The sequence below is a fragment of the Eublepharis macularius genome, chromosome 15 (assembly GCF_028583425.1).
Source record: "Eublepharis macularius isolate TG4126 chromosome 15, MPM_Emac_v1.0, whole genome shotgun sequence".
NCBI lineage: Eukaryota > Metazoa > Chordata > Lepidosauria > Squamata > Eublepharidae > Eublepharis > Eublepharis macularius.
The window spans coordinates 57,655,189-57,682,987 of NC_072804.1; the positions used below are offsets into that span (position 1 = coordinate 57,655,189).

The following is a 27,799-nucleotide window of genomic DNA, read 5'->3' on the forward strand; positions in this document are numbered from 1 at the left end:
TTATGCTAATGAGTTCCTGCAGCTCCTTTTTTTACGAAATGACCCCTGTAAATACTTGAAGTAAATAAATAAAGCGGTTCAGGAGGGGGTGAAATATGCTTCCCTGGGCTGGCTGATGGCTGGACACAGGCCTTGGTTCTGGCCAAATTCTGACCAGATGTGGCCAGTTCTGACGAAGGGGCAGATCCTGAAGTTGCTCAGCAGGCATTTCCTGAGCTGCCCCCAGCCTGGCCAGTCGGCGGCTGCATCCTGGCTAGCTAGGAGGTGGTCTGGGAGTGGTGGAGGAAAGCCCGGCTGCAGGACTACGGCTTCGCTCTGGAGTCCCGGCTCTGGAGACCCTGTGTGGACCTGCGGGTGGTTCTTGGGAGACGAAGCCTTTCCTCTGAGCACAAGGGACACTGGCTGCTTTTCCTCCCTTGGGTTCCAAGTTCCCACACCAGATTCTGATCTGATCCTGACACTTTAGTCATTTCCTTTAGTCACTCCTGCCCCCCCCCTCCCCGGGCCTCTTGCTCCCAGCTTCAAAACATTAAGCCCCTTGAACCGATAAGTACCCCTCCTTCCTACCAATAATACCCCCGTCTTTACTCCCAAGAAAGGCAACTTTTTATTTCCTCGCATGGATAGTGCCTTGTGCACTTTCTGCTGGTAACACATTTGCCTTTAGCAGTTAGAATGCTTGTGAACATTCTGTATCGGATCACATCTGTTCAGCTAAAGGCCCAGGGGCTTGCATCGGTCAGACGCAGGTGACAGCATGTCAAAGATAAACAGTTCAGAAAGGTATATTGCTATACATTCCACAAGTAAGTGAGAAACTAGGCTGTACTGTTGAGAGGCTTTGCTAATGTGAGTGAACGGACTTTAAACTAATAAGCAAATGGGAGTTGAACGGAGAATGTTCCAATGTGGCAGAAGAGATGAACAGCCGGCTTTGCTGTTGCTGCCTCTCTGAGCAGTGCCGCAGACCCGTCCCCCTCAGTACCTCCCGAGGGAGCCGTCCTGCCCTCACAGCTGGAGACCGTCACTTGTCCTCTGCCCGCAAATCCTAATGTGTGAGTGGTGCTTCCTTTTACATGTCCTGAATCCACTGCCCATCACTTCTGACATTTTGGAAGAGGGCGAAACCTTTTTCTGCCCACTCTCCCTGCCTTGAGCATAATTCTGTAAACAGCTATCATGGCCCCTGTAAGTTGTCCTGTTTCTAAACTGAGAAGTCCCAGACTCTTCAGCCTTTCCTCATAGGAAAGGTAGATTTTCCAATCCCCTGATCATCTTGATTGCTTCTTCTGTACTTTTTCCAGCTCTGCAATGTCCTTTTGGAGATACAATGACCAAAATGGCACACAGTATTCCAAATGAGGACGCACCATAGATTTATACAGAGACATTACAATTATGTTTGTAGCCCACCTCTCCCACTCTGCAAGACATGAGATTGTGTTTGTTGCGACACTCGTCCCATGTTAGCTCTCCCATTCTAGTCTCCTTGGGGCAGGGGCCTCCCCACTCTTGCAACAGTGCTCTTCCTTCATGGGAACACATACGCTGCAAATTTAGCTTTGGCAGTCAAGAGGATAAGAAACCTGCTGTTTTTAAAGGGTGAAAGCTGAACTTTGGTGGTGGGGGGAGGCATCATGTTTAGCTTGACCCTGAGAGCAGCTCTCAGCTCCGTCCCTGGACTCGATGGACCCAACCTAGGGCAGCTACCGTATGCAGCACTCAGCAGAGACAGAAGCTGACGAGTCCAACAAGATTTTCAGAGTGTCAGCTTTCGAGAGTGTGAAGAAGGGAGCTCGGACTCTTGAAAGCTGACACTCTGAAAATCTTGTTGGTCTCTGCCACTGGACTCATATCCAGCAGTTCTGTTGCAGACCAACTTGACTATCCACTCCAACTATCCAGAAGCTGCAGGGATGAGGGTGATACCTCTAGTTGCCAGTAGGTGGAACTATTGCTTTAACGACCTAAGGAACAATCTGGTTAAAGGAGGTGGCGTGGGCTGGGACCGGGACCTTCCCACAGGGCTGGGGTCTCCTGTAGTGCCCCCCTGGAAGGCAGCAAGGCAGCAGAAAGGGAGGTGATGGGGGAAGGGGGCCCTTGTGGTTCTGCGCCTTGGCTCACTGGCAGGATTCTAGCCACCCGTGCAGCCCCTTCCTCCCAGTCTTCAGTGCTGGCCACAGGTGTGTGTGTGGTGTGTGTGTGCCATACACCTTGTGAGGGTTGGAGCCCCCGGGCAAAAGGAGCATTGTCCTCGCTCCCCAAAGCCCTCCGAATTCCGTTCATTACTTTTCCTCCTGCAGATGCAAAGTGCCCCCTGTGGAGAGGCCAGGAGACCAGAGTCAGAGCCCAGAGCAAGTGCTGGGCCCAAGTGCTGCGAGCACAGGCACCTGCAGTTGACCTTGGGAGACAAGCTGCCGCCGGAAGGAGGACCTCCTGGAAAGACTTGCGAGTGGAAAGGCGGCAGCTCCAGCTGCCAGGAGCAGCCGGTGGGCTGGCCTTGGGCTGCTGTTCTTGGCACCGCTGGGCTGTGGGCACGCTGGCTCCTTGTTACCCAGGTTTTTGCCGGAGAATGTTGCTCCCTTCATTTCCATGGCATAGATATTCATTTCTTCTTCTCCTGATGGCCCAAGAGGGCTTCAGTTTCTGCGCTGGGCTACTGCAGAGGCCTCTTGCAACGCATCCCCCCCCTCCCAGCCCTCTTCTTGCCTCGTTTATGGCACGTAATTCTTTCATACTAAATACACTTGCCTACTCCATGAACGTATTGACCTGTGTGTGTGGCTGTGTGTTCACGTGCGAGATGTCACCGTTGCATTAAATGGCATTTCGCACAATATCGCCTGTTACCTGTCACGCCTGCTCTTTTTAAGAGTGTTCCATCCCCTATGAGCAAAGAGGCCAGGAAGAGTCTCTGCTTCGTTTCTTAATCAGAGACGGGAGGTGGCTGTGACCTGTCTGGAACCAACACACATTTTCCGGGCAGTCCTGCTTCCTAAGCCCAGATATGCGGACGAGGATCCCTGCAGGGGTGTTGCTATGACAGGGCCACAAGCTGCTTAGGGCAGGCTCCCACACCCATGGAGCTGAAACTACCTAAATACGGGCTGTGTACAGGGCCAGTTGCTAAGCACAGCTCTCCGTCACAAAGTCAGCACAGCCTTTAGCTGTATGTGGTGGTGGATTAGGATTGCAGAATGTATTGAGTCACAGCTTTGTGCATTCCTTTTGTGTTGCATGTGCCTTCTGATAAAGGTGGCATGCTGCTGGTTGGGGGGTATGTGCAGGAGCTCAGTTGTGTGTGCAAATCCTTTCTGGTGTGTGTGATCTGGAGGCTACCATTTATTTGCACCCTGACCTGGATAGCGTAGATGAGCCTGATCTGGTTGGATATCAGAAGCTAAGCAGGGTCGGCCTTGATGAGTAATGAATTGGATGGCAGACCTCCAACAAAGGCCAAGGCTGTAGAGGCAGGCAACGGCAAACCACCTCTGCCAGTCTCTTGCTGTGAAAACTCCACCAGAGGTTGCCGGAAGTCAGCTCTGGCTTGGGGGCCCTCTCCTCCAGTTCATGTATATATCCCACCTCTCTAGTGGAGTTCCCAGATTGGCTTCATTGTCCCCTTCTCCAATTTATCCTCACAACAACCCTGAGAGGTACGTTCGGCTGAGAGTATGTGACGGGCCCAAGGTCACCCAGCCGGCTTCCCTGGCAGAGTGGAGATATGAGCCAGGGTCTCCCGAGAGCACAGCACGACACTCCCATCATCACAGCCCCGTGGCTCATCAGGCAGGGCCCGTGGCACGTGCGCGACGTGCTCCCTCCTTGAGGCCCTCAAAAACCATCCAGAGCTGGCCGGCCAGGCGCATTTTTAGAATGGCTGCAAGAGGCCTTCTGGAATCCCCTTATCAAGAGGTGAATAAATGTTCTCGCCAGCTGGATTCTGCTGCCTTCCCAAAGCTCGGGGCTGCTGGACTGCAGAGAAAGAGAACCCTTCCTGGTGGGATAAGGGGGCCAAGCCCACCCAAAGAAAAGCCCTGCGAAGCCGCACGGATTGCGCCAGGCAAACATTGTGCAGAAGATTAACTTGGGCAAGTTTGGGCCAGCGCAAACACCAAGTTGTGCTTCCTGACACATCTCTTGGAAGCCTCCCTCTGAGCGCAATCTTCCAGGCGAGAAGCTAAGCTCCACCCCGCCCGGGCTCCCAGGCGCTCTTCAGGAGACACCCCTGGTTTTGGAGCCCCGCATGGGGGGGGGGAGACACTCGACTTCCTCTCTGGGGAATTGTGGTGCTTGTTGGAAGCCCCCCCTCCCCCCTCCCAAAAAGCCGGTGTGCTGCCTGGCCCATTCACTTAATGGGAAAGTGGGGGGCGGGGGCACTGGTGGTGGTCAAGAGTTAGCTGAGCCAAAGGCCCCTGCAGTGCCAGCCAGCACCCGCTGCCCTCAACACCCCAGTGCCGGTCTGTGCCATGCAGCCCTGGTAGGACCGTCTGCACGTGCTCAGAGGCATTCTTGGGTTGCTGCCCCACAAGGCCCTTTTGCCCTCGAGTCCCCACATAGCTATGGCCGCCCCGGGGTGGGGTGGGGAGAGAGAGAGAGAGACAAAGCCCCGACCGAGACTCAGCCGCCAGCCAGAAAGTCAGTCGAGAAGGGGAGGAGGGCATTCCAAAGCCATGCGTCACCGGGCCGGCGCAACGGCTGCTGGGAATTGTGGTCTTTCCCGTCTCCCGGGCGGTGGGAAATACCTCCACGCTTTCAGGAGAGCAAAGGGGCGCGGAGCCGCGGGCCTTTGGCGCTGCTCCCGTCTCGGGGCTGCATTAGCCAGAGGGAGCAATCCCCTCTTCCCTGCCCCTGGGCTAGGCGCCTCCGAGCATGGGCAGAGTGCCTGGTTCTTCCAGCTGCCCGAGAACCCGCTCCTCTCCAGCTAGGTGGGGCGGGAGGGCGCTTTGCCCATGCTCAGAGGCACGCCCGCGTGCGCACTCGTGGGGCGGATTTGCTGCCCTCCGGCGCCGTCGGGGAGCGGGACGGCCCCGGCATTTGCTCCGCGGGCGCGACTACACTTCCCAGCATGCCTCCGCTCGGAGCTGTCCTACCTGCGGAGTTGCAAAAGCCCGGGCGAGGGAGGGCAGGGCAGGAGACCTGAGCGCCAGGAGGCGGCGGCGGCGGCGGCTTGGGACTGACCGCGGCCGCTTGGGACGGCGTCCCACGAGGCGCCCTCGGAGCCGCCCGCAGTAGCAGTAGCGGGAGCCCAGCTGAAGCAGCGGCGGCGCCGGCCGGTTGGCCGCCCTCGAGGTGGGCTTGCAAACTTGGGCGGGGCGGGCGGGGCTGCCTGCCAGGAGCTCCGGGGCGCGCTCGGCCGCCCGCCCGCCAGTCGGTCTCGGGCTGCTCGGCTCCAGGCTCTGCGGGGGTCTCGGCGAGGGTCCCGCGAGGCGACCGCCGGGAAGGGGCGCTGGGCTCTCCCGCGGCGCCCCGCCCCCAGTTCAGCCCGGCCGCGTCTCCCTCTCGGGGCCGGAGCTGGCCGGGAGGCGAGGGCGCGTCTGGACTTGCGCCCCGGCCGTCGGGGAGGCATTTCCAGGTGCTCCTGCGCGCCTGCCCGGGCAGTTTCCCTCGACGTCGGTGCCCAGCCGGGGGCGCGCGGATCGTGTCCTTTGGAGGCCGACTGGAAAGAAACCGCGCCATTGCGAAGGGGGCCGGCCGGCCGGCCGGCCGGGCTCGCCTGCGCCCCCCACCCCCACCCCCGGCGTGCAAAGAGCCCTTTGTGGGGCTTTTGGGAAAGGGCGCCTCCTGCTGACCGGGGAGGGCGGCTCCAGCCTGGTCAGTAGCAGGAAGGGGTGGGCGGGCGAGAAAGGCCCCTGCACACGCTGGGCCAGAGTAGATCCACAGCGTTACGCTTGAATTCATAACCCTTTCCTTTTGCTGTGAAGCTTGCTCGGAGGCTCAGTGAGGGCAGCCAGCCAGGCAGAGAGGCAAATATCGCTACTTGTTGACACTTTGCCTAGCCGGTCACTTCCGATGCCTGGGTTATTTGGCAACGTCCATAGTTAACAGGGTTGCCGCAATCTTTTCCTCTTGATTTCTTTTGTTTCCGAGGGAGTGTATGTAGAAAACGCACAGAGAAGCCAAAAGTTCTGCAGTCCTGACTCAGTGGGCCTTTTGCAAAAGAGCGTGCAAAATTGGCCCTGCCAGGGAGGGGGATTTAGCCCGGTGTGACACGATCCCATTGGCAGCCTTCTCAGGCTCCCGATCACAGATTCCTCTTTAGAAAGGTCACCTGCATGCTAATGGCACAGGTATGCGTTTGGAAGTGGAGACACGTTCCAGGTATTCGACTGCCTGTAATCTGAACAATACGATTTTTCCCCCGGCTTTGAATGCATTTCTGGGACTGCTTGCAAAACAAGTTCAGACTCTGCACCCTAAATCTTATAGTCAGAGAGGCCAGGGCAGCGGCCGGGCCGGAAAGGGTGCCCCATCTCTGAGATGGGGGGGGCAGAGGAAGGGAGGAGGATGCCGTGATGTGCCTCACCTCGTTTCTCTTGGAGTTTCTTTCTTCCCAGAAAGATTCCCGGGCCTTCATGTTTCTGAGTGGGGGCTCAGATATGTGCTGGGATTTATGAGGTGTCAGCCTTGGGATTTTTTTTCGGTTCCTGAGCTTGGCTCTGAGACATTGGAGGCTATGCAGAGAATGTATTGTCAAAACCCACAACAACTATGCAGAGAATGTTTCTCTTCTCCATAACCACATCCAGCCGCCACCCCAAAGGGTGGAAGGCCCAAGCCCCAGGACCTCTCCAGAGGCCTGCTTGGGCCCCGAGTTCCCCGAAGGGCTGCCTCTTCCCTGGCTGCTGCTTGCCCTCGCCTGTTAATAACCGAAATGCCACCCCTTGCCTAGCTAATGGGGCCCTTCTGAATGCCAGCAGTCGTCATGGTGCGTCCTACTTGACCGTGTGTGCTTGTGTTGGCAATCTGCACCTGGTCTGCGGGTGGGTGACGTCCCGGCAGCCAGCCAGTTTTGAGTGGGCTTGGACAAACCCAGCAGTCCTTTCCCAGGGCACCTGGAGACTGGAGAGAGCTTTTGCCTCACCGGGCCCAGCCCACTGCCCGTATGTTTCCTTTTCAAAGGCAACAAACATCCTGCTGCTAAATGTCTCTCGTGCGTGTTTCTCCAAGGAATTCGGGGGGGGGGGTGTCTGTGGTCTTTCTCCTCACTTTATCCGTGTGAGAACCCTGCAAGGTAGTTCAGGCTGACAGAGAGAGAACGGCCCAAGGCCGCCCGGTGAGTTTCGTGGCTCTGTACAAGTACCAAGTTCCACAGGGAATGCCTTTGCCTACGCCCGCATCGGCTTTAAATCAGGCCTTACAGTGCAGGGGGCACCGAGGTGCAGAAATGACACCGGGGGAGGGGGCGTGGGTTCAGATCCCTCCCCAGTTTTTCTTGAGCATTGTTTCTCTGGTCTTGTCAGCGTGAGGTCAGACAATATTTTCTTCATTTACATCCTGCCTTTCTCCGCAATGGGAGCCTGGAGTGGTTTGCATCTTTCTCCTCTCCTCCAGTTTATCCTCCAACAACCCTGTGAGGCAGGTTATGCTGAGAGTGTATGACCAGACCAGGCTTCTGTGGCAGAGTGGGGACTCGAACCTGCGAGAGCCAGGTCCTCCTCTGACATTCTAGCCATTACAACACACTGGCTCTTAGCTCTCTTTCCTGGCCAGATTTCTGCCTGGAAAAGGCCTCCATCAAGCTGTTTTCAGTTTTGGGCCTTGAATGGAGATCTGTAACTCTTTAAGTTGCGCGCCACACGTGTCCTTCTCTGTCGCCAGGACTGAGGGGCTCGGGCCCCACCTTTGTGACATGCCTTCCTCCCGTTGCTGCGCAAGAACTGCTCTAGCCTGAACTGGGTTTGGTCAGACAAGGGGAGCTGCGAGGGGGCCCACGGGGGCCTCGTTCCCTTCCAGGGTGGGGGAGTCGGGATAGACTGCTTCCGAGTGGGGCCTGCTCACTGGGGCACTCCCTGCGCTGTGCCCACTTAGTCAGCTGGGATGTATATTGATTTATTTACTTATTTATATACTTATGTCCCACTTTTCTCTCCAGTGGGGGCACAAGGTGGCTCACATAGTTTTATTTGTTTGTTTAATCAAATTTATACCCTGCCCTCCCCGCAAACGGGCTCAGGGCAGCTAACCACATATATTATACATATCTAAAAAACTATAAAAACAATACAAACGAACTGGCGCCATGATCAATGCAGGTTATATAAATCTCTAAAAAACCCATGTTACCTAGCTGCGGCACAGCCCAGGGCGGTCGCCAGCAGAGCACAGGATATGGCAGACAGGAAGGGAGCAATTCAGTGGCTCTCAACCAAAGGCCCGGTGGGAAATCTCTGGCTAGCAAGCCCTGTGGAACTGTAGCAGGTCCTGCTGGGCTCACATCTCAGTGGGGAGTCTGTTCTACCAGGCCGGAGCCAGCACCAAAAAGCCCCTGGCTGAGGCCAGGCAACTGTCCCACAGGCCAGGGGCCACCAGGAGCTGCTAATCCACAGAGTGCAAGGCCCTGTGGGGGACAAGGTGAGAGAGGCAGTCCTGCAGGAATGCGGGTCCCAGTCTGTACAGGGGTTTAAATGCTCAAACCAACGCTATAATAATAACAACAACAACAACATTCGATTTATATACCGCCCTTCAGGACAACTTAATGCCCACTCAGAGCGGTTTACAAAGTATGCCATTATTATCCCCACAACAAAACACCCTGAAGTAGATCCAGAACTGAGCTCCTCTCCTCCATTTCATCCCCACAACAACCCTGTGAGGTAGGCTAGGCTGAGAGGGTGCGACTGGCCCAAGGCCACCCAGTGAGCTTCCGTAGCAGAGTGGGGGTTTGAACTGGGTTCTCCCAGACCCTTGTCTGCCACTTGCAAGACCTTCGCTTCCAGCTGACAGCTGTCGTCTCCCAGAACCTTGCAAACTTGGATGGGGTGGGGGTGGGGGGCCTTTCTGGGGCAGGCTGATGCTGCCGCGCCTCCGTGCGGGTGAAGATTGTGTCCTCAACGGGGTGTTTGGATGTGAGGGAGAAGCTGCAAAAGCACAACCCAACCCCAGGGGAAGGCATGTGCACCTTAGTGCTGAATGTATAAAATACCTGGGCTCACACATGCTCACAATCACACTCTGCTTTGATAGCCTTTCTCCTTAATTCTGGGTCTGCGGGACCTGTTTAGAAATAAGGGGTGAAAAGTACTCTGCACGTGCACTGAGGCACTTTTCCCAGCATTCCTATATTGCAGGTCTCATCCGTGGCAGTTCTGGGGCTAAGTTGGTTGTGTGGATAGCTAGGAGGGCCTCGGAGGCCCGTGGGGAAGGATGTTTCCTGGAGTTCAGTTGAACGGCGCCTCCGTTGGGTCCTGCAGGCAGCTCATCTGCTGTGAAGCAGCTCGAAGGGCAGAGCGGGGCTTTCCTCGGAAGGGGGTGTTGACATGAAAGCCCAGGATGTATTAGGAGACCGAGGCCGAAGCCAGCAGAGTCCTGAACCAGTGCTCGTCTCTCTCTGACCCCCCTCGGCTATAGTGACGCAGCTGGGAGCCCAACTTTCCTGCCTCTTTAGCACTGGGCGTCGGCTTGTGCAGAAGAACAGGTTTTCCCTCTGGATGGGCCAGGAAGGGCAGAGGCCTCTTGCATAGCTCCAGGTTGTTTTTCTCAAGTTCCTTCCAAAAGGAGACAGGGTGGTATGCTCTCTCAGAGCCAAGCTACAAGTGACGCCTGACACAGGTTGGACACTTGTCAGCTTCCCTCAAGTTTTGATGGGAAATGTAGGCATCCTGGTCTTGCAGCTGTAATGGACAGCCAAGCTGCAAGACCGGGACGCCTACATTTCCCATCAAAACTTGAGGGAAGCTGACAAGTGTCCAACCTGTGTCAGGCGTCACTTGTAGCTTGGCTCTCAGTGGAGCCTCATGGAGTTCCCCCTGCCACCCCCAGAAGGCACCAAAGCCGTCCTTGCTTGTGCCCGTGCTCTTGCAAGCAGCCAGGCGGTCTGCAGAGGGTTCTGTGGGAAGGGAATTGCTGCAAAGCGCACTCTTCCTCAAGAACGTGTGCAGGAGCGAGCATGAAATAGGGGAGCCCGGACGTGCTTTGTGCCTCGCAGAGTCCCTGTCCGGAGCGCTTGCAAGCTTCAAATCCCACCCAGGGCAGGGGAGGCAGAGGGGAACAGGGATATCCTCGTTGGTCCTTAACTTGGCAGGGAAGGCCCAAAGCTGCCTGGAAGTGTATGTCTGCCAGGCCTCTCTGCGGCCCTTCCAGGGGGCGGCAAGTGCGCCCCCATCTGTGTTGCTACCAGGTCGGCCCTGCTGTAACATCAGGGGCTCCCAGGCCACTGTGGCCTTGAGAATGTGGGGTGAATGGGGAGGCAAAAAGGTGCTGGTCGTCTAGTGCTTTGTTTCTAACTAAGAGGGTCTGAGGCGCCAAGCTGCCTTGAAGTTGTACCCCGCCCCTCGCTCCAGAAGCTTTTCTCCCAAATGTAGAATATGTAGGGGAGAGGAAGCTCTTTGTACATCCTCAGAGACACAGTATCCATGCCTTGTATGTCCTGGTACCCTGTTAGGTAGGTATCCTCTTGCTTTCACTGCATTGTCATCCACCTTGTGCAATTCCACATTTTGCATCGTTTACAGAATACCTTACCTTAGATAGTTTGTGGTTTGTGTGGTTTGCGTTGTTGCCTAATTCTGTAATCGTAGTTCCTATTGCATTGTTCACTGGGTTATTCTGTTTTATTGCACTGTTTGATATCCTGCGATCCTCCTTGAGTCTCAGAGAGAAAGGTGGAGTATAAATTAAATACATAAAACAGAGCTGGATTACAAAGCTGGGACTTGCATGGTATGAATTAAGTTCTCTCCTCCCCACCCGCCCCCATCTCATCATTCCCTCTTTGCTGTCCAGGACAGATCTTTGGGCCTCACGTATTTGGGGGGGAGGGTGAGAGGAGACTGGCCCTTGAGGCACCAGGCAATTTTGAGACGCCTCAGTTTGCAGAGTCTTTGGGGAAGGAAGAGGGAATAGCCGCCGCCACCCCCTTCCATTCTGGGTCTGGAGCAATTCCTGGCTGCTTGGGAGAGTGGGCAGGGGCACCAATTCCCTCCTGTAGACTGGAGTGAGCGACAGAAGCCGGCTGCATCCTCATGCATAATTATGTGCTATTTTCAGTGCAATCCCTTATTAGAATCATAATTAGACACATTTTCCCCATCTCTAACCATTGATTAAAAAGCAGAGGCAAAAATGAGATCTCGGGAGGGAAGGGCCTATATGTAGAGCTTGACCCTACAGCCTGCCTTCTAAAAAAAATGTTGCGAGTCATCACTGGGAAGCACTCTGGGGAGGAATGCCTCTGAGCATGTGCAGAGTACTTCACCACCATGTAGCTAGAGCGCCTGTCTCGGACTCCCCCGGCTTCTGTTCCTGGCTGTCCAGCGAGACAGGCTCAGAAGTGATGGGGCTGCTAGAAGCCACAGGAGAGCGAGGAGGGAGGGCTGGTTTCAGGCCAGCTCTTCCTCTGCCTGGACTGGTTTCCTGGGCCATTACGTAACTGGCTGTGATTCCTGGCAGCAGATCTGTTGCCCTCCCCAACAATCTTGGCCTTGTTCTTCTTTGCAAGGGACAGGGGTGTGGGTGCTCCTGGCAGGGGCTTGGTGAGGGGGGGCTCTGCAGGCTGGCAGTCCGGGCATGTTTGTAACCCCCAAGCTGCCAGAGCCTTCCTCCGAGGGCAAATTGCACCAGCCTTGCAAAGTTCACCCTTCATCTCTCCCCTTTGTTGCAGTTGGGTGTCGGCTGACAAACGTCCTTGAGGCTGTTCCCTGGCTGGCTTTTACTGGGGAGCTGATAATTACCTGATTGAATTAGTACAGATTTGCATAGTGCAGAGTTTCCATGGAGGCTTTTTGTGGAGGGGGGGGCACAAATGGGGTGAATTCTTCTAATGCTTAATTTTGTTTGTGCTGTTTTTGTCTTTTAGACAAGAAAATATATAAATGTCATTTTTCATCATTGCCTGAAAACAGGCAAGGCTTTTGTGAGGGATGTTGCAGCTGGTTAGCTGGTTCTCCCAAATATTCAGTGAAGGCTGGTCATTAGAGGATTTTAGGTTGACGGGCATGTTGATGTCAGCAGGGGCCGAGGAGAAGTGTGTGTCGCTCAGAGCCAAGCTACAAGTGACGCCTGCCACGGGTTGGACACTTGTCAGCTTCCCTCAAATTTTGATGGGCAATGTAGGCATCCTGGTCTTGCAGCTGTAATGGAGAGCCCAGCTGTAAAGCCAGGACGCCTACATTTCCCACCAAAACTTGAGGGAAGCTGACAAGTGTCCAACCTGTGTCAGGCGTCACTTGTAGCTCGGCTCTCAGCGACGTGCTCTGCAGTGGGGAGCACTCTTTCTCCCAGCCCTGGGATCCAAAGCACGTGTCTTCTGCCCTCATGGTTTACATTGCGTCTGTGTAAGCATAATGCAAATATGGGACTGGCCCCCGCCTGGAGGAGCTTACAGTCCAAATGCAGGCAGGGAGAGCCTAGGGGAGGGTGTGAGCCCCAGCAGGGCTCCTCTTTACAAGGCCAACCTTTTGGGCTACAGAAATGGGCTGACTCACCAGGGAAGTGATATTTCCTGCTGCTTAACACCCCTATAAAACTCTTCTATACAAACCAGAATTAGCATTGACTAATAGCTCATTAGCCAGCCTGCTGTAAAATCTGGGCCTGCCTGGCATCCTGGAATCCTTATTATGGGTTGTGGAGGGGAAGACAAACTGGGTGATGGGGTGGGGGGGAGGACTGGCAACGGCGTTTGGCCCCATTTGGCAACTCCCTGGAAACGGCATTTGGCCCCATTGGGGGGCTTTCAGCAGATGCTTGTGACTCAACTGTCAGGACTTCCTTGGCACCACAAGGGCTCAAAACTTCTTTGGGGTATCCTACCCAGCGTAGAAGAAGTAGATCCTGCAAGAGAACAGCCATGTTGCTCTTAAAATGGACAGGGAGTCAGATTTGGCTCCGGGAGAAAGGGCCGGCGATCACACAGGGGGTCCAGCAGGCATTTTTGAGACACAGCCAGAGGCGGGCTGGCTGTCCTGCCACCTAGCCTGGCACCAGACACAGGAAGAAGACACGCCGATGCCAGGGTTCCTCCACCCTGCCCACTCTCTGCCCCACCCAGCATTTCAAGGGCTGGCAGCGTTTGGCTTCTTCCTGCCTGGATCGTGTGGCCCTTACAGGTGTCTCCTCCTGCCTTCTGTTCATTTTCTCCCATTATGCAACACCTCTGAGTCAGACACTGTGCCTGATTCCCGGCACCTCCCTGGGAAACCTGGCATGGGAGCCCGTGCATGAGACTGCTGCTTGCCAGGCTGCCTTTTGGAGCAGCTGGCCAACACTGCTTGGGGAGGAGTGGCGGCGGCGGCGGCGGCGGGGAGTAGTGGTGGGAGAAAAGTCATGGCTGGGTGTGGGGTGGGGTCATGTGGACAGATGCCCGGCTAGGATGGAGCTGTTTCTGGAAGCCAGTCATGGAGGTGATTCATCTTCCCAGGTCCCACCGACTCCCGGGGCACTGGCAGCTGACAGCATCAAAGCCGAAATCTCCTGCTGGCACCATGGCAAGTGAAGACGTCACTGACGCCCAGGCCCTCCTGGACCTCAACTTCCAGTGTAAGTTTCGGGGGGGAGGGTCCAGGCCAGACATTCCTAGAAGGCTTGTTGGGTTGGGGGCTGGGTGGTACCTGGTTTTCAACGTATAGAGCAAGGAGGAAGGCAGAATGTGTGTGCCACGGCCCAGTCTGAGCATGGGGAAAGGACCTCCAGGGGAGCAAGGTCTGGAGTGCGGGGGTGGGGTCTAGATCTCTGCTCAGCTTTGATGTTTTTTCATTTGTCTGTCTCTGCCTGGCCCACCTCAAAAGACTGTTGTGATGTAAAATCGAGGGAGGGGGGAAAGATAATGGTGATCCTGCTGGTAGCCCTGCCCCCTTTGTTTTGGTTGCTCCCTGTGTGGCTGCCAGTGTAGTAAACCTCTTCAGATGTGAATAAGAAACCTGAGCTCTTTCTCTGCCTGACAAAAAGAAGTCCTGGACTTTGTTTAACAAGAGCTGCTGCTGCGTAAGGCTGGCGACGGCCTGCCCCAGGGCCAAATCTGCCCTGAGCGCTATGGCTGGGCCCGCTCCAGTTTTATTTCTTTACTGCAGACCAAACCTGCGCTTCAGCTCAGATGGTTGCTCAAAGCAGGTAACAATATTAACGCGAAGCAGCTGCAGCATTGATCCAAAAGTATCATCGGAGCACCCAAAACAAGTGCAACCCAAATCCCTCTTGGCGAGGAGTCCTTGAGCGGGGCTGTTGCGGAGGGGGGGGCTGTGGGCACAGGGTTCCCCTTCCATTTAAAGACGGGGAGGGGGGAGTGCCTCAGGCTAGCACCCCCCCCCATGGAGCTGTTTCCCTCCCCCAGTAGCTCATGGCCAAGAGGATTTGCTGGCTGCCCCGGCGAGGTCTCCCCTTGGTGCTGGCTGCCCAGAGGTGCCCCTGGAAGAGTGTCTGGATCGCTGGCGAGGAGGCTGACCTCTGCTGCGGCCGCTCAGTCTCTGGAGTCCAAAGACTTCTCGGAATGAGAGCTTGGCCATGTTGCTGGCCTCTGTAGGGTCATCTGTGTGGCTCCCTCCGCCCAACAGTTGGGAGCTGCCGAAAAGACAGAGCACTGGCCTGGAGCGTCTTGGGCCCGTTTGACATTCTCACAGCTTGCACATAGTTAAGCCTATCAGGGGCTGCAGTTTACAGAATGGCCCTGTGGCTTGTGAGGAAAGAGGGAGGGCTGGGCCGCATTGCAGGGACGTTGTGTCTTTCTGTGCGGCAGCAGCAGCAGCAGCCACGTTTATGGCTTCCCAGTGGGTTTGGGGTATCTGTTGCTGGAATATATGGGGAGTGGCAGCCCTGTGTCCAAGGGGTGGGGTGGGGGGCTGCTTGGACCTTCTGTAGAGCAGTGTGGGACAGCACGGGATATCTCTGGCAGACAGGTAGCTGAGAAGAGATCTGAGCACGCCTGGGGCTCCCCTAGTTGAACCTGCCAGGCACTTTCCATGGGAAAAAGCAGTTTTGGTGGGGGGCAGATTCGCTGGAGCAGAAGCATCCGTGATCTCTTGAGAGCCTCTTTGGCTGGCAAAAGCAGCAGCAGCCGCTGCTCAGTGGGTTGGTTTGCCTTGAAGGTGCCGCAAGGCGGCTTCTTGGGGCTGCGTGGAATACTTTTTGCGGGCCGGCTGGGTGTGATCCAGGCCCGCTGTGTCTAGAGGGGAAGCGTGCAGGATCACGGGGACTCATCCAGAACTGTGTTCGCCTCTCCCCCCAGCAGTCACCTTTATGTCCTCAGCAGGACACATCCCTCAGTATGGAAAACGGGGATATTATTTTTCATTTTGTTTCCAGGCGTACAAGCGGACAAAGAAAACAGGAAGGGATGAGAGCCAACACCATTAACATCACCAGCTACTTTATAGAGGGAAATTTGATGTACAAAAGTACATGAAATTAGGAAATAGATCTTTGACAGTCTCTCTGTTGACCATAAGGGAGGACAGCATTGTTTAGGAGATGGGTCAGGAATGAGGGCGGTTCCAAGCAGCATTCTTCCCTAGGGAAAGTGGCTTGCGTTGAGCCCGGGTTGGCCCACAAGCCGTCCAGAATGCCTCCCTCTGTCCGTTTCTCGCAGCTCTAGCTTCAAAGCACATGGACCTGAAGCAGGTGGAACTAGACACTGCGGCCGCAAAGGTGGACGAGCTCTCCAAGCAGCTGGAATCGCTCTGGTCAGGCAGCCCCAGGCAGTCCAGCTTGCCGCAGAAGGTACTGACTGCACGGGGAGCGAAGGCGAGGGATGGTGTCTTTGCCTGCATTCAGCTGCTTCGGGGCTGGACGGCGACTGGAACAGCCCTGAGTGGGTGGTGGGAGGACTGGGGGCTTCCTGACTTCGGCAGGGAGGCCAGAGTTCACACTTTGTGTTCCGGAGGTGCTTTGGAGTCTCCGGTGAGCATGGCTCTGTCTCGGGATCTACCTCACAAGATGGTTGTGAGGACAGAATGAGGGCCCCGCATCCTCTGCCCCGAGTTCCTTGGTGGAAGAGCAGGACAGAGACAGATAACTAAATGGATGGGCAGCTGGTTGGCAAGCCCCAGCCAGGGCCGATGGGAACCGCTGGTTCTTCCTTGGGGGACGTGCCCTTAGCATTGGCTGCCACCTTTCCCACCGGCGATGACGGCTGTGGGCTGCTTGCGCTTCAGCCTTTTGTCTGCTTTTGGCAGGGGGAGAAGCACAGCACCGGCTCTTGGCCCTCTCAAGACTCCCCGGTCCGGACAGTCCCCATCGTCGTCTCCCCGCTCCATCCGTCCGCTTGGAAGAGCGCTTCCCTGGACTCTGCCGACAACTACTCTTCCTCCTACTCCTTCAGCGAGAACTCAGCCAGTTTCTCCTCTGGGGGGGCTTCATACGGCTCCTCGCCCACACAGCTCCTCCCAAGCAAGTCCACGCTGGGCCGCCCCACCTCTCCACGGCCTTCCATCTTCCTTCAGTCGGATCTGGACCGAGCCCCCTCCCCTCGGCCTAAGGTGCTGCCTGTCCCTTACGAGTCAATGGGCCATGCTTCCTCCCCACGCTTCCTCCGATCAGCTGGCTCCTTGGAGCGCCAGTATGATTACAAGCCCTACACCGGGACGGCAGGCCGAGGGGGCTCACCACGGCTGCCAACAGAGGGCTCCGGGTCTCAGATGTTTTTCCCGGACCGAGTGCCATCTCCGCGGCCACCTCTGCCACCACCGTACGAGAACCACAGCATGTACCCTTCAATGCCGAGCTCCTTCCCACCCTTCCGGACTCAAGGTAAAGGCAGATATGTTCACAGGATGGAGGCTTCTAGCATTTTGAGTCATTTAGGAAAATTAGATGGAGTATTAACACAGAGTCATAGGTAGTGAGTGCCGTGTTTGATTACACTGCAAAATGTTCTTTTTATGTTTTGAAAAGAGTAATCAAGAGGGTTACCGCTGAGGGAGGCAGCGTTTTCTAAGAACTCATGACTCCACTTTTTAAAAATGAAGCCAGTTCCAAGACTGCATGGGCTGTGCCAGGAGCCAGAATTCCTAAATCGATTTCCAGGACGCAGAAGCAGAACTTCAAAGCACTGTTTAGCTTTTTGCGTTGCCCAGTGAGGAGCAGAATCCGTTATGCAAATAAGTAAAAATTGCAGAATAGCTGATGCAGAATGCGAGATTGTGACTTTGTGGCAGAGCACCTCTGTGACTTGCAGGAGTTCCAGGTCCAGCCCCTGGCAGTGTGTAATGAAAGGATTCAGGGGGCATGTCTCGGGGGAGTCTGGGGAGGGACTACTGAGCAAGCCAGCCCAAGGGTCCAACTTGCCTCAGGCATCTGAGAGAGATCAGTGCTCATCTAGCCAACAGTTCCCCTCTTCTTGTTCCAAGGTTTCCTTAAGGTCCACGGGGCTCTGGTTTTGCTGCAGAAAAAGTTTTCCAGGCCCCTCTTGCCAACTGCCCCTCTGCTTTTCCTTCGGCAGACGATTCGGTGATTCGTCGGAGAACACAGAAAGGGTGGAATGAATCTGATCTGGACGTAGTGTATGAGAAAAAGCCATCCCACCTGGGCAGCTATGAACGTGAGTAGGGAAGTGTGGTGGAAGGGGGAACAAGGGCCGACGGAAGTCCTTGATGGGGCGCACATTCCAGCTGTCTTGAGGTATGGGGAGGGAAGCGACCAGCCAAAGGTCTCGTCCTTTGGCACCTCGCTGGATAAAGTAACTTGGCGAGACGCTCCCGGGGCACCCTGACTCCAGCCATGGTGTTTCTTTTCACAGGAGGAGATCCTCACATGGGGCTCCGCCAGAGCGCACCAGGGCTGCCACTGGCCCCTTGGAGGGAGTCAAGTTTAGACGGGGGCACAGGGCAAGCCAAGGTGAGTAAGGTCCCCTGTTCTCACATAGCTTCAGATGTTTTCTTGGGGCTTCTGTAGGAAGACTTGTGCCCCACAAGGAGCCCTAGAAACAGGACAAAATTACTAGAACTAGTAAGTCAAGAGGAATTTTGAGTGGAAGGGGGTACATTTGTCTCTCCCTCTGGGGCATCAAAATGGCTTGGCAGGGGGTCCAACATATGAAGGAAGCAGGTTGGTTGGGGGGATGTCTAGTCTCCTAGATAGAAATGGTGCATGTGTGTGTATGAACTCACCTTTTGCTTCCTTCTCCCAAGGAGGAGCATTATGGGATGCACAGTTCCACCTTGCCCCGAAACTACAAGGTTTCTCCATTGGCCAGTGAGCGCCGCTCAGAGAGCTCCTTCCGCCGCTCCCTTCCTGCTAACCAGACAGGCACCCTGCCCCGGAACTGGCAGTTTGCCCAGCAGCCCATCTCTCGTATCCCCATGCCGCCCCCCACCCCCCAGGGCAGCCGCCCCAAACGCCACAAGCCCCTTCCCTTGTCCATGATCTTCAGGCTGCAGAACGCCTTCTGGGAGTACGGGGCATCTGGCACGAAGTTCCCCCTGGCACAGGGGCCTCCGGGATCTCCGCTTTTCCTCCGTTCCCTGCAAAAGCAGATGCCGCAGCAACCCCTCACGCCCACCCAGCACCTTCTAAGGAGTGAAGGTGAGTGTTCTCAGGCCCTGAGGTACGGAGCGGGGCTGTGCTGGGGAACAAAGCCAAGCGCACACTTCCACAATGTATGCCCTGCGCTGAGAACTGCATCCCCTTTCCTGAACTCTTAGCAAAGAATAAATTGCTCCAAGCAAATGGAACGATGCCTTATCGGCCTCTGATTTTTGTTGACGTGGTATGGAAATGCCGTGCAGAGGTAGGAATGCAGGCTGGTCTCCCCCTGCAGACATCTGTTCTCAACCCTTAAATCGTGTTTAAAGCGCAGTCTTTTGAGTCCAACAGTTATCCTCCGCCTGGGAGGGAAGAAAGGGGTCTCTGTGTGTGAAATGACTTCCAAATATTATCAACGGTGATTCATTTATAGATTCAGGTTCGTTCTGAATTAACTGATGAGTTCTCTATTAAGAGGTGGGGCCAGGGCTTTTTTTCAGCAGGAACGCGGTGGAACGGAGTTCCGGCACCTCTTGAAAATGGTCACATGGCTGGTGGCCCCGCCCCCTGATCTCCAGACAGAGGGGAGTTTAGATCACCCTCCGTGCCGCATTTTCGCCCAGGGCGATTTAAACTTTTAAAAGCTCCCCCCTTGTTCCAGCTGACCCAAAGTGATGTCATTGTGCGGTCCTGAGTCCCACCACTGAGTTCCGCCACCTCTTTTCCCAGAAAAAAAGCCCTGGGTGGGACCTTTCCAGTTCAGGTACTGATTTGCTCGTCTCTGACGGCTCATCGCTGTGGCAGAGCAGCTGCTCTAGGCTGTTGGAACCCAACAGCAAGACGTTCACCTAGATTGATGATTTTTTTTTTTTTAGAAATTATGCCCTGTCGGTGATCTTCTTGTTACTGTCCCTAGGAAATGGCAGAGTCATGCCCTCAGATGTGCCAGCTGAACCTGTCCGTGTGGTGCCAATCACCCTGTTGACAAGCGAGCCGGAGCCAGAACTGGAAAACCTGCTGCCGGGCAGCGAGCCTGCCGAGGTGGACGAGGTCGCTCGGCCTCTGAGCCCCACCCGCCTTCAGCCAGTCCTTCCACCGGAAGCCCAAAAAGTGCCCGAGTTCGAGGAGGTGGCACGAGTCCTAGCAGAGATGCCCCGACCTCTGAAGCGGCGTGGTTCCATGGAGCAGTGCCCGAGCGCAGCACTGCCCCCCACCCACAAGAAGCAGTACCAGCAGATCATCAACCGTCTCTTCCATCGCCAGGAGGAGGCTGTGCCGGCGGGGGAAGCTGCTACGCAGGCAGATCTGGTGCCCATCAGCGAAGCCTCCGAGCAGAAGGTGCCCAGCACTTCCCTGGCGGCGGCACCTGCTCCAGCACCCCAGAGCCCCCTGACTGGCCCACCGGCACCTTCTGCTCCAGACACGCCTGAGAGCCCAGCCACAGTCTCCCCGCTGCCCAGCCCCGTAAGTCTGTCGCACGGACAGGAAAGGGCCAACCCCCCCGATCCCTGATGGAGTCCAGCACCTAGTGGCTGCACTCGAGAATGGGAAGCCCTTCCACCCAGGAAATCACTGGCCCAGTTGGACTGAGACACCCTGTGACTCTTTGCCTGCGTAGGGAAGGCACTCTGCACGTGCTTAGAGGGGCTCATTCTTGCTAATCACCTTGGTGGTGCTTTATTTCCAAAAGGAATGGTGTTGAGGCTTGCCCCTTCTGGCCCCTAGGGGGACGGTGCGCTCCATCCTCGCGTGGAGCAAGCTTGTGGTTATGACACTTGCGCACACTCCTGGACTGATGGCTTTGAACGTTCACCTTGGAATTCTGCCCCGTTCTCAAGTGGGTGGGGTGGGTGCCCTTTACGGCCTCCTCCACATTTAATTTAATTTAATTTAATTTAATTTAATTTATTATATTTATATTCCGCCCTCCCCGCTTTCGCAGGCTCAGGGCGGATAACAATACAAACATGTTTAAAAACATTTAAAAACATTAAATAATACATTTTAAACATTTAAAAACATTAAATATAACAATTCATGCTGCCCAGTGGTTCATACATGCCTCTGTGTTTGCATAGGGGTGATGGTTTAACCCCCCTTCACGGGGGGGGGCGGGCACTGCCCGGCGTTAGCCATATGCCTGGCGGAATAGCTCTGTCTTACAGGCCCGGCGAAATGCAAGCAAATCTTGCCGGGCCCTTGTCTCGCAAGACAGAGCATTCCACCAGGTCGGGGCCAGGACTGAAAAGGCCCTGGCCCTGGTCGACGCCAGGCAGGCCTCCCTAGGGCCAGGGACACTTAAAAGATGTTTTCCGCCAGAGCGGAGAGTCCTCCGGGGCTCATATGGTGAGAGACGGTCCCTCAGATACGTCGGTCCCAGTCCACGTAGGGCTTTGTAGGTTAACACCAAAACCTTGAACCTGATTCGGTACTCCACTGGCAGCCAATGCAGCTGGCGTAGCACCGGTGTAATATGCTCCCACACCGGTGCTCCAGCAATGACCCGCGCTGCTGCATTCTGTACCAGCTGTAACCGCCGGATCAGGCCCATGGGAAGCCCAGCGTAGAGCGCGTTACAGTAATCCAACCTAGAGGTGACCATTGCTTGGACCACTGTAGTCATGTCACGGGGAGACAAATAAGGGGCAAGCTGCCTGGCCTGCCGAAGATAATAAAAGGAAGACCTGGCAACTGCAGTGATCTGGTCCTCCATCTTCAAGGAGGAATCCAGAATCACCCAGAATCTCCTCCCCTTGCTTGTGTGCAGGAGAAACGCTCGGCCTTGCGCAAGGCCTCCTCCCCGCGGAAGCGGCTGAAGCAGAGAGCCCGCCTGAACCCGCTGGTTCTCCTTCTGGACGCGGCTCTGACGGGGGAGCTGGACGTGGTGAAGGAGGCTGTGGCACAGGTGAGGGGGCGCAGCCGCTGGCCAGGGTGGATTGGGGTGGGGGAGCTCTCTGGGCTGGAAGTGGACCTGCGAGTGGGGCAAGGCTGACAAGAGCCTGGCTTGTTTACTTCCCAAGCCATTTTGGCCGCAGCGCTTTACGTAAAAGAAACCAGAACAGTTATGACTAGGGAATAAAAGAGAAGATCTCAAAAAATAAGACAAATTGGCAGTTCCGTAGCAGCCAGGCTAGTGATTACAGGGATCTGTACAACAACCCTGTGAGGTGGGCCAGAGTGTGCATCCCAGTGTTACAGACAGGGAGGCCGAGCCGGGCCAGGATGGCTGGCCTTGAGGCACGGCAGGACTTGGTGTCTGGGCAACCCTGTCTCACACAGCTGCCTCTGAGCCATTTCTGCTACTTTGCCAGCCTGCCTCTCCCGTAGAGGTTGAGAGCTTTCCGAGTTCCCCTTTTCTCAGTCCCTGTGTGTGTGTGGCTTGGTATCTTGCCCGAGAAAGGGAGCAAACCCCCAAAGGTGGTGGATGTTGGCATGAAACAAAGTTGAACCAAAATTGGGAGGGAGGCGTGTGAGGGTCCCCTTAGAGCCAGGCAGCTGATAGGCCGTGCTGCGTCTGCTCCTGGGCCTTCCCTGATCGATGACTGCCCCGGGCAGTGAAAATCCAGATAAAATCCCGACTGTCACTGTATTGAATAGTCAAGTGGCAAGTCCAGAAGCCCCCCCCCCCCACCCCACCCCCCAGTCTGCTGCACTGCTGGGATCTCTGTAGCAAAAGATCTGGATGCATTTCTGCAAACAACTCCGTGGGGTGGGGTGGGGTGGGGGGCTCAGCTCCGTGGCAGAGGCTCTGCTTAGAGGCAGGAGGCTCCAGATCCACTCGGTGGCAGCATTTTCAGTTTAAAGGCTCTTGGAAAGACCTTGGAGCAGGAGCCCTAGGAGAGCCCTTGCCTATTGGAAGAGAGACGGCTCAGGCCGCTGCGCCGATGGTCTGCCTTGCTATCGGGCTGCCTCACGTCAGGGAAGCAGCAAAACTGGGCCAGCCACAGACAGAGGAGGCCCAGCTCTGGTATGCAGGAAAATGTAAGTGTAGACTCACCAGAAGAAAACGAAAATGTCCAGCGAGGGCCAAGGAGGCATGAAGTGGTGGAAGCAGAGGAGATTCAGCTGAAGGGAAAGGCCCAGAGAACTTAGAGGGTGCTCGGGAAGGGGGATTTGGAAGGTGAGGCTTCTCAAATTGTTCGTCCTTCTCATGAATTCTTCTTGGGCCCCTACCTTAAATGCTCCCCCAGCTGAATGACCCAAGCCAGCCAAACGACGAGGGGATTACAGCACTCCACAATGCCATCTGCGGCGCCAACTACAACATCGTGGACTTCCTCATCAACATCGGTGCCAACGTCAACTCCCCTGACAGCCACGGGTGGTGAGTCTCAGAAACAGGGCAAGAACACGCTTTCCTGCCCCCACCCCGCCCAGTCAAAGCGGCAACAACCTGCCCCATAAGAGGCCGCAGCAGGCCCCCCCCATACAGATAGGCCAGTCTTCTCCTTACTGGGCTTCCCCTGCCTCTTAGGACGCCGCTGCACTGTGCCGCCTCCTGTAACGACACGGCCATCTGCATCGCCCTGGTCAAGCACGGCGCGGCCATCTTTGCCACCACCTGCAGTGACGGGAGCACGGCCATCGAGAAGTGTGACCCCTACCGGGAGGGCTACAATGAGTGCTTCAGCTATCTAGCAGGTGAGGGGCGATTAGGGGAGCTGGAAGCTGTGGGCCTGGTGCTTGGGGGACGGGAATGGGAAATGGCTTTCCTTCCCTTTCAGTGCACACTCTACATCTATTTTAACTTTTAGCTTACTCATTTAGAAGAAGACTCGTGGTAGTTTGAATATGTGTGTTATGTGCTGTCAAGTTGCCTCTGACCTATGGCGACCCTACGCATGAGAGACCTCTAAAATGTCCTATCATTAACAGATTCAGATCCTGCAAACTGGAGGACGTGGCTTCTTTTACTGAGTCAAGCCACCTCGTTTTAGGTCTTTCTCTTTTCCTAGCATTATTGACTTTTCTAGAGAGTCTTGTCTTTTCATGATGTGACCAAAGTATGATAGCTTTAGTCTTGTCATTTTAGCTTCTAAGGAGAATTCAGGCTTGATTTGATCTAGTACCCACTTGTTTATCTTTTTGTCCATTCATGTTATCTGCAAAACTCTCCTCCAGCACCACATTTCAAAGGAATCCATTTTCTTCCTGTCAGCTTTCTTCAGTATCAAACTTTCACGTCCATACATAGTAATGGGGAATACCGTTGTTTGGATTATCTTGATCTTGGCCCCCAGAGAGACATCTTTATCATCTTTGTGGATCTCCTCTAGCCCCCTCACAGCTGCTCTTCCGAGTTTCAATCTCCTTCTGAAGAAGTTTGAATGTACCAGATCAAATTTTGTATTGTACTTTAAAAACATTTATTCCTCCCTGCCTACCTGCTTGGCTTCTGACGAGACCTGTGTAAAATCAGAAAAGATTTACCAAAAACAAAATGGAACAAAACTTAAAAATCTGCTTGAAACAACATTTACAAAAAAATAACGGAATCGAATGGTTAAAAACTGTGCCCCTGTGCTCGACACCCATTCTGAACTTTTCGGGGTTAGCAGCTATCGGTGGGATCTCTATAAGTGTTGTTGTGCCCTGACTGCCTCCCCCCCTCCCGGGGTCACCCCCATTCTGTGTTGCAGATGTGGAGCAAAACATGGGGCTGATGAACAACGGGGTGGTGTACGCACTCTGGGACTATGTTGGCGAGTTCAGCGACGAGCTGTCGTTCCGCGAAGGTGAACCTGTCACTGTGCTGCGCCGTGACGGCCAGGAAGAGATGGACTGGTGGTGGGCATCTCTCTACGGCCAAGAGGGCTACGTCCCCAAAAACTACTTTGGGGTGAGTGTTGTCTTGGATTCCAAACCTCCTGTGCAGCTGGCTAGAAATTGGAGGGGGGGGCAGAGGTCTGGAAGCAGCTGCTGCTATCGTGATCATAAGAACATCCCGAGAGCCCGGAAGGATCAGATGAAAGGCCTGACTAGGCCGGGATCCTGTTCCTCCAGTGGCCCACCAGATGCCTCTGGGAAGTCCACAAGCTGAGCAGAGCGGCCAAAGCCTCTCCCTGCTGCTGCTCACCAGCCGCTGCTGTTCCGAGGTACACTGCTACTGAACATGGAGGCTCCGTTTTGCCATCCGTGCCTGTGCCTAATTCCCTTTTAAAGCTGCCTTACAGAGTCATGGCTGTTAGATCTTGTCGCAGTGAATTCCATGCATCATGTCAGGCATGGGGGTAGTGCAAAAGAGCCCCGCGCAAAGTACACGGAAGTCTTTGGAACTGCAGGGGCTGGTTGCCGGTGAAGGTGCTTGGCCCTTGGCGATGCTCTGTTTACCTGGTTAACCAGAGGCAAATCCCTTTTGTGCAATGCAGCCGTGGGAATTTCCGGAGTCCTGCTTTCTCTGCCTGCTGTGGGCGTGTTTAGGGGAAACCCAACCTGTTCTTTCTCTTTTCTTTCAGCTCTTCCCCAGGGTGAGGCCCCAGCAGAAGAAAGCCTAAAGTTTCCAAGACTGGTGCTCCGTCACTGCCACCCTAGAGGAGCTTGGGGGGGACACGCCTGGGCAGGAAACTGGGGTACCAGCTGGTGGTTTCTGCCACATTGCCTGCTTGCCCAGGGGGCTCTGGGTGGACATGGCGGCCTTGGGGACGGTGCAGTTCTGCAGAGAGGCAAGAGCGCCCTGGAAGCTTTCAAGCTGGCCCTGTGGTCTGTTCCCTGGCTCTGCTGTAAGAAGAAGAGCTGAATAACTGGGAGGGGCGGGGTGGGGCCAGCACAAGTCAGCCAGGTCCCAGGCAAACGCCCCCAAAGCCTGCTGGCTCCCACCCTGCAGTACGAACACATCCTCACAATACTGTTGACCTTATTCCACCTATAAACATGTGACTTCTACAGGGATGAACTGACTGAAGGGTGCCTGGCATACTCCGTACGCAGAATCCATGCCCCCTTCCCAGGCATACTTTGACCCGTACTGCTTTCGCTCGCTCCCCATTTCCCCCCTTAGTTCCTGACATGGTCCCTCTCCAGCCCATAGACTCTCCTCGGCTCTTCGGGCGGGCGTACTCGGCAGTAAGGGCTCCCTTGGTTATCTCGTGCGGAGGTCTCCCAGCTTCCTCAGCCTACAGCGTCAGTCCGCAAGCGGTCTCCTAATGCAGGCCACCTCTGCTGTCTGCCTCTCTCGGAAACCTGGACTGCCGCCAGAGGCACCTTCTCCCACAGCCAGAGGGCTGCTTGCAGGGAGAAGAGGTGTCGCCCCTGTCGATGTGAAGTTGCAGGAGGCGAGTTGGGGGGTGGGGGGGTGCCATTTTCCTTGGCCGATGCAGGAGGCTTGAGGAGAGCAGGGGGGCAGCCCTGTTTCCCACTGCCTGTAAGGGGATTGTCAAACCAGGAAGGTGTGCGGGAGCCTTCTGGGTCCTTTTGCCTCTTTGCCTCCAGCTCTGCTGTTATAAGTGGGGCCCCTGATGGGACTCGCTCCCCTCGTTCTTTGCAGAGCCCATGTGCCGCTGGCTGACCGGTGTATTGCAGAGAGGGATCCGTGGGCTCTGGCGTGAATGGGAGGCCTGCGCTGCTTGTCGGTTCTCCCTCCTTGAACCCAAACCACCTTAGAGGCCTCCCTGTCCTGTCGCAGAGCACTTCTGCTGTCCTGTGTGGAAAGGTGGCCACACTTGCTTTCAGGAGCAATGCCTGACTTGTGTGCTCTTTGCAGGCAGTGAGAGGGTCACTGCCTAGACGGGGGAGCCACAGCGTGTGCCTGGGCAACTCAGAGATGATTTGTGGGCACAGGCTTCTAACCTAGCAGGCCCCCCTGAACAGAGGCGGGGATAATTTTTGAGTTGGGTTATTTTAAAAATAAAATAGGGTTATTTTTTAAAAAAAAGATTGGAAGATTGTTTGTATATGACTTCTGTGATGCTGATAGCTGCCCCAAAATGCAACTCTGCAAGGAATAGTTGTGAGTGTTGTGGGGCTGAGCTGAGTCATTCGGTTTGTATCTGTAACACTAGATAGGGACTGCAACAGAACACTTGCTATTAAAAGCTGGACTGATGGACAAAGGGCTGGGTTCTGTTAATAGTTTCAATGCCCCATGGGGCAGGAATGTCTTGGCAAATGGTGGGAATATGGGGCCACCCAGGGTGGGGAGAGGGTGGAAGCACGGGGACCAAGGCATGGGTTTCGGTGCCTACCACTGTAACCTGACAAACACTTCTCTATTATTTCTTCTATTTTAATTATTTATTTATACCCTGTGTTTCTTACTGAGACTTCTGGCAGATTACACCATGTAAAACAATGCAATCAAATAGCATGATAGCACACAAGTTATATAATAAAAGGTGCAATATGACTAGGATTACAAACATTAGATGCAAAAAATCAGGAATCTTATAAACAAGACAGAAAACGGAATTAAGTAGAAGACTGTGTAGTAAGAGGTACATAATGTATACAATAACAAGTGGAAATGGACGACAGTCCCATTTCCTCTATAAAAACCCTTCAGAGCTCTTCTGTTTTACACAGTTTGCAGAGAGTCAGAAATGGGAACCCCCCTGACCTCCTTGGGCAGGCCATTCTACAAGGTGGGGGACACAACAGAGAAAGCACGTGTGCAGGCAAGGTGGCACTTTGGAAGGCCCTGCTCAGATGAGGGAAACTGTCGTCGCAACAGAACACAGCAGGAGAGGTGGGCCAAAGCCATGCAACCTGGAGCTGCCCTTTGGGGTGAGCATCTGTTCAACTTCTGCCTGACAAACAGTGGTTTAGCACACGGGCCCTTTCAAAGAGAGCAACCCAACAGTTTGGCTGCCTTGCCAGAGATGTCGACAGTGAGAGGGCAGCAATGAGAAAGTGCAGAGAGGGCCAGTCCACCGGCAAGCACGCGTGCAGGAAGAGCTCTTTTTGCCTTGCCTGATCTCAACAAAGCATCTTGGGGCTGTGCAGGTAACTCCCTCTTGCAGAGAGGCCCATGAGATCACTGCTGTCTCCCGCAGGTACATATCCGAGTAGCCAGGAGGGGCAGACGCCATACAGTAAGCTGCCACAAGGAGGCTCTGAAGAGAGGTAGTGTAGAAATTGCTCAAATAAATACACAAGCGTGCAAGAAGCCCTGGGCACATCCAGATGAAGCTCCATAAGAGTGTGTGCAATTCAGAGCATGCACCAGGGATTTCATCTGCAAAATGCTTAG

The 27,799-nt window shown here is 55.0% G+C and overlaps 1 protein-coding gene across 2 annotated transcripts; it reads left to right on the plus strand.

Annotated features, from left to right (window-relative positions):
* The first annotated feature begins 5,145 nt into the window (after positions 1-5,145).
* Positions 5,146-26,657, plus strand: PPP1R13L (protein phosphatase 1 regulatory subunit 13 like). Of its 2 annotated transcripts, XM_054999333.1 has the most exons (13): positions 5,146-5,292; positions 13,583-13,701; positions 15,743-15,873; positions 16,329-16,902; positions 17,594-17,692; positions 17,891-17,988; positions 18,282-18,675; positions 19,532-20,079; positions 21,383-21,520; positions 22,806-22,939; positions 23,090-23,256; positions 24,255-24,454; positions 25,071-26,657. In XM_054999333.1, the coding sequence occupies exons 2-13, from the start codon at positions 13,647-13,649 to the stop codon at positions 25,107-25,109; spliced, it is 2,577 nt and encodes an 858-aa protein (XP_054855308.1). In that variant the 5' UTR covers positions 5,146-5,292; positions 13,583-13,646; the 3' UTR covers positions 25,110-26,657. The 2 variants fall into 2 exon arrangements, with proteins under 2 accessions (XP_054855308.1, XP_054855307.1); XM_054999332.1 differs by lacking the exon at positions 5,146-5,292 and having other exon boundaries at positions 13,517-13,701.
* The last annotated feature ends 1,142 nt before the right edge of the window (positions 26,658-27,799 follow it).

What these genes read in the sequence shown, in the direction of transcription:
- PPP1R13L (XM_054999332.1), top strand. Translation starts at nt 13,560, where the DNA reads ATGGAGGTGATTCATCTTCCCAGGTCCCACCGACTCCCGGGGCACTGG. An exon ending in AGTCCAGCTTGCCGCAGAAG is followed by an intron (nt 15,874 to 16,328) that starts GTACTGACTGCA and finishes TGCTTTTGGCAG; the next exon opens with GGGGAGAAGCACAGCACCGG. An exon ending in GCACCTTCTAAGGAGTGAAG is followed by an intron (nt 18,676 to 19,531) that starts GTGAGTGTTCTC and finishes TACTGTCCCTAG; the next exon opens with GAAATGGCAGAGTCATGCCC.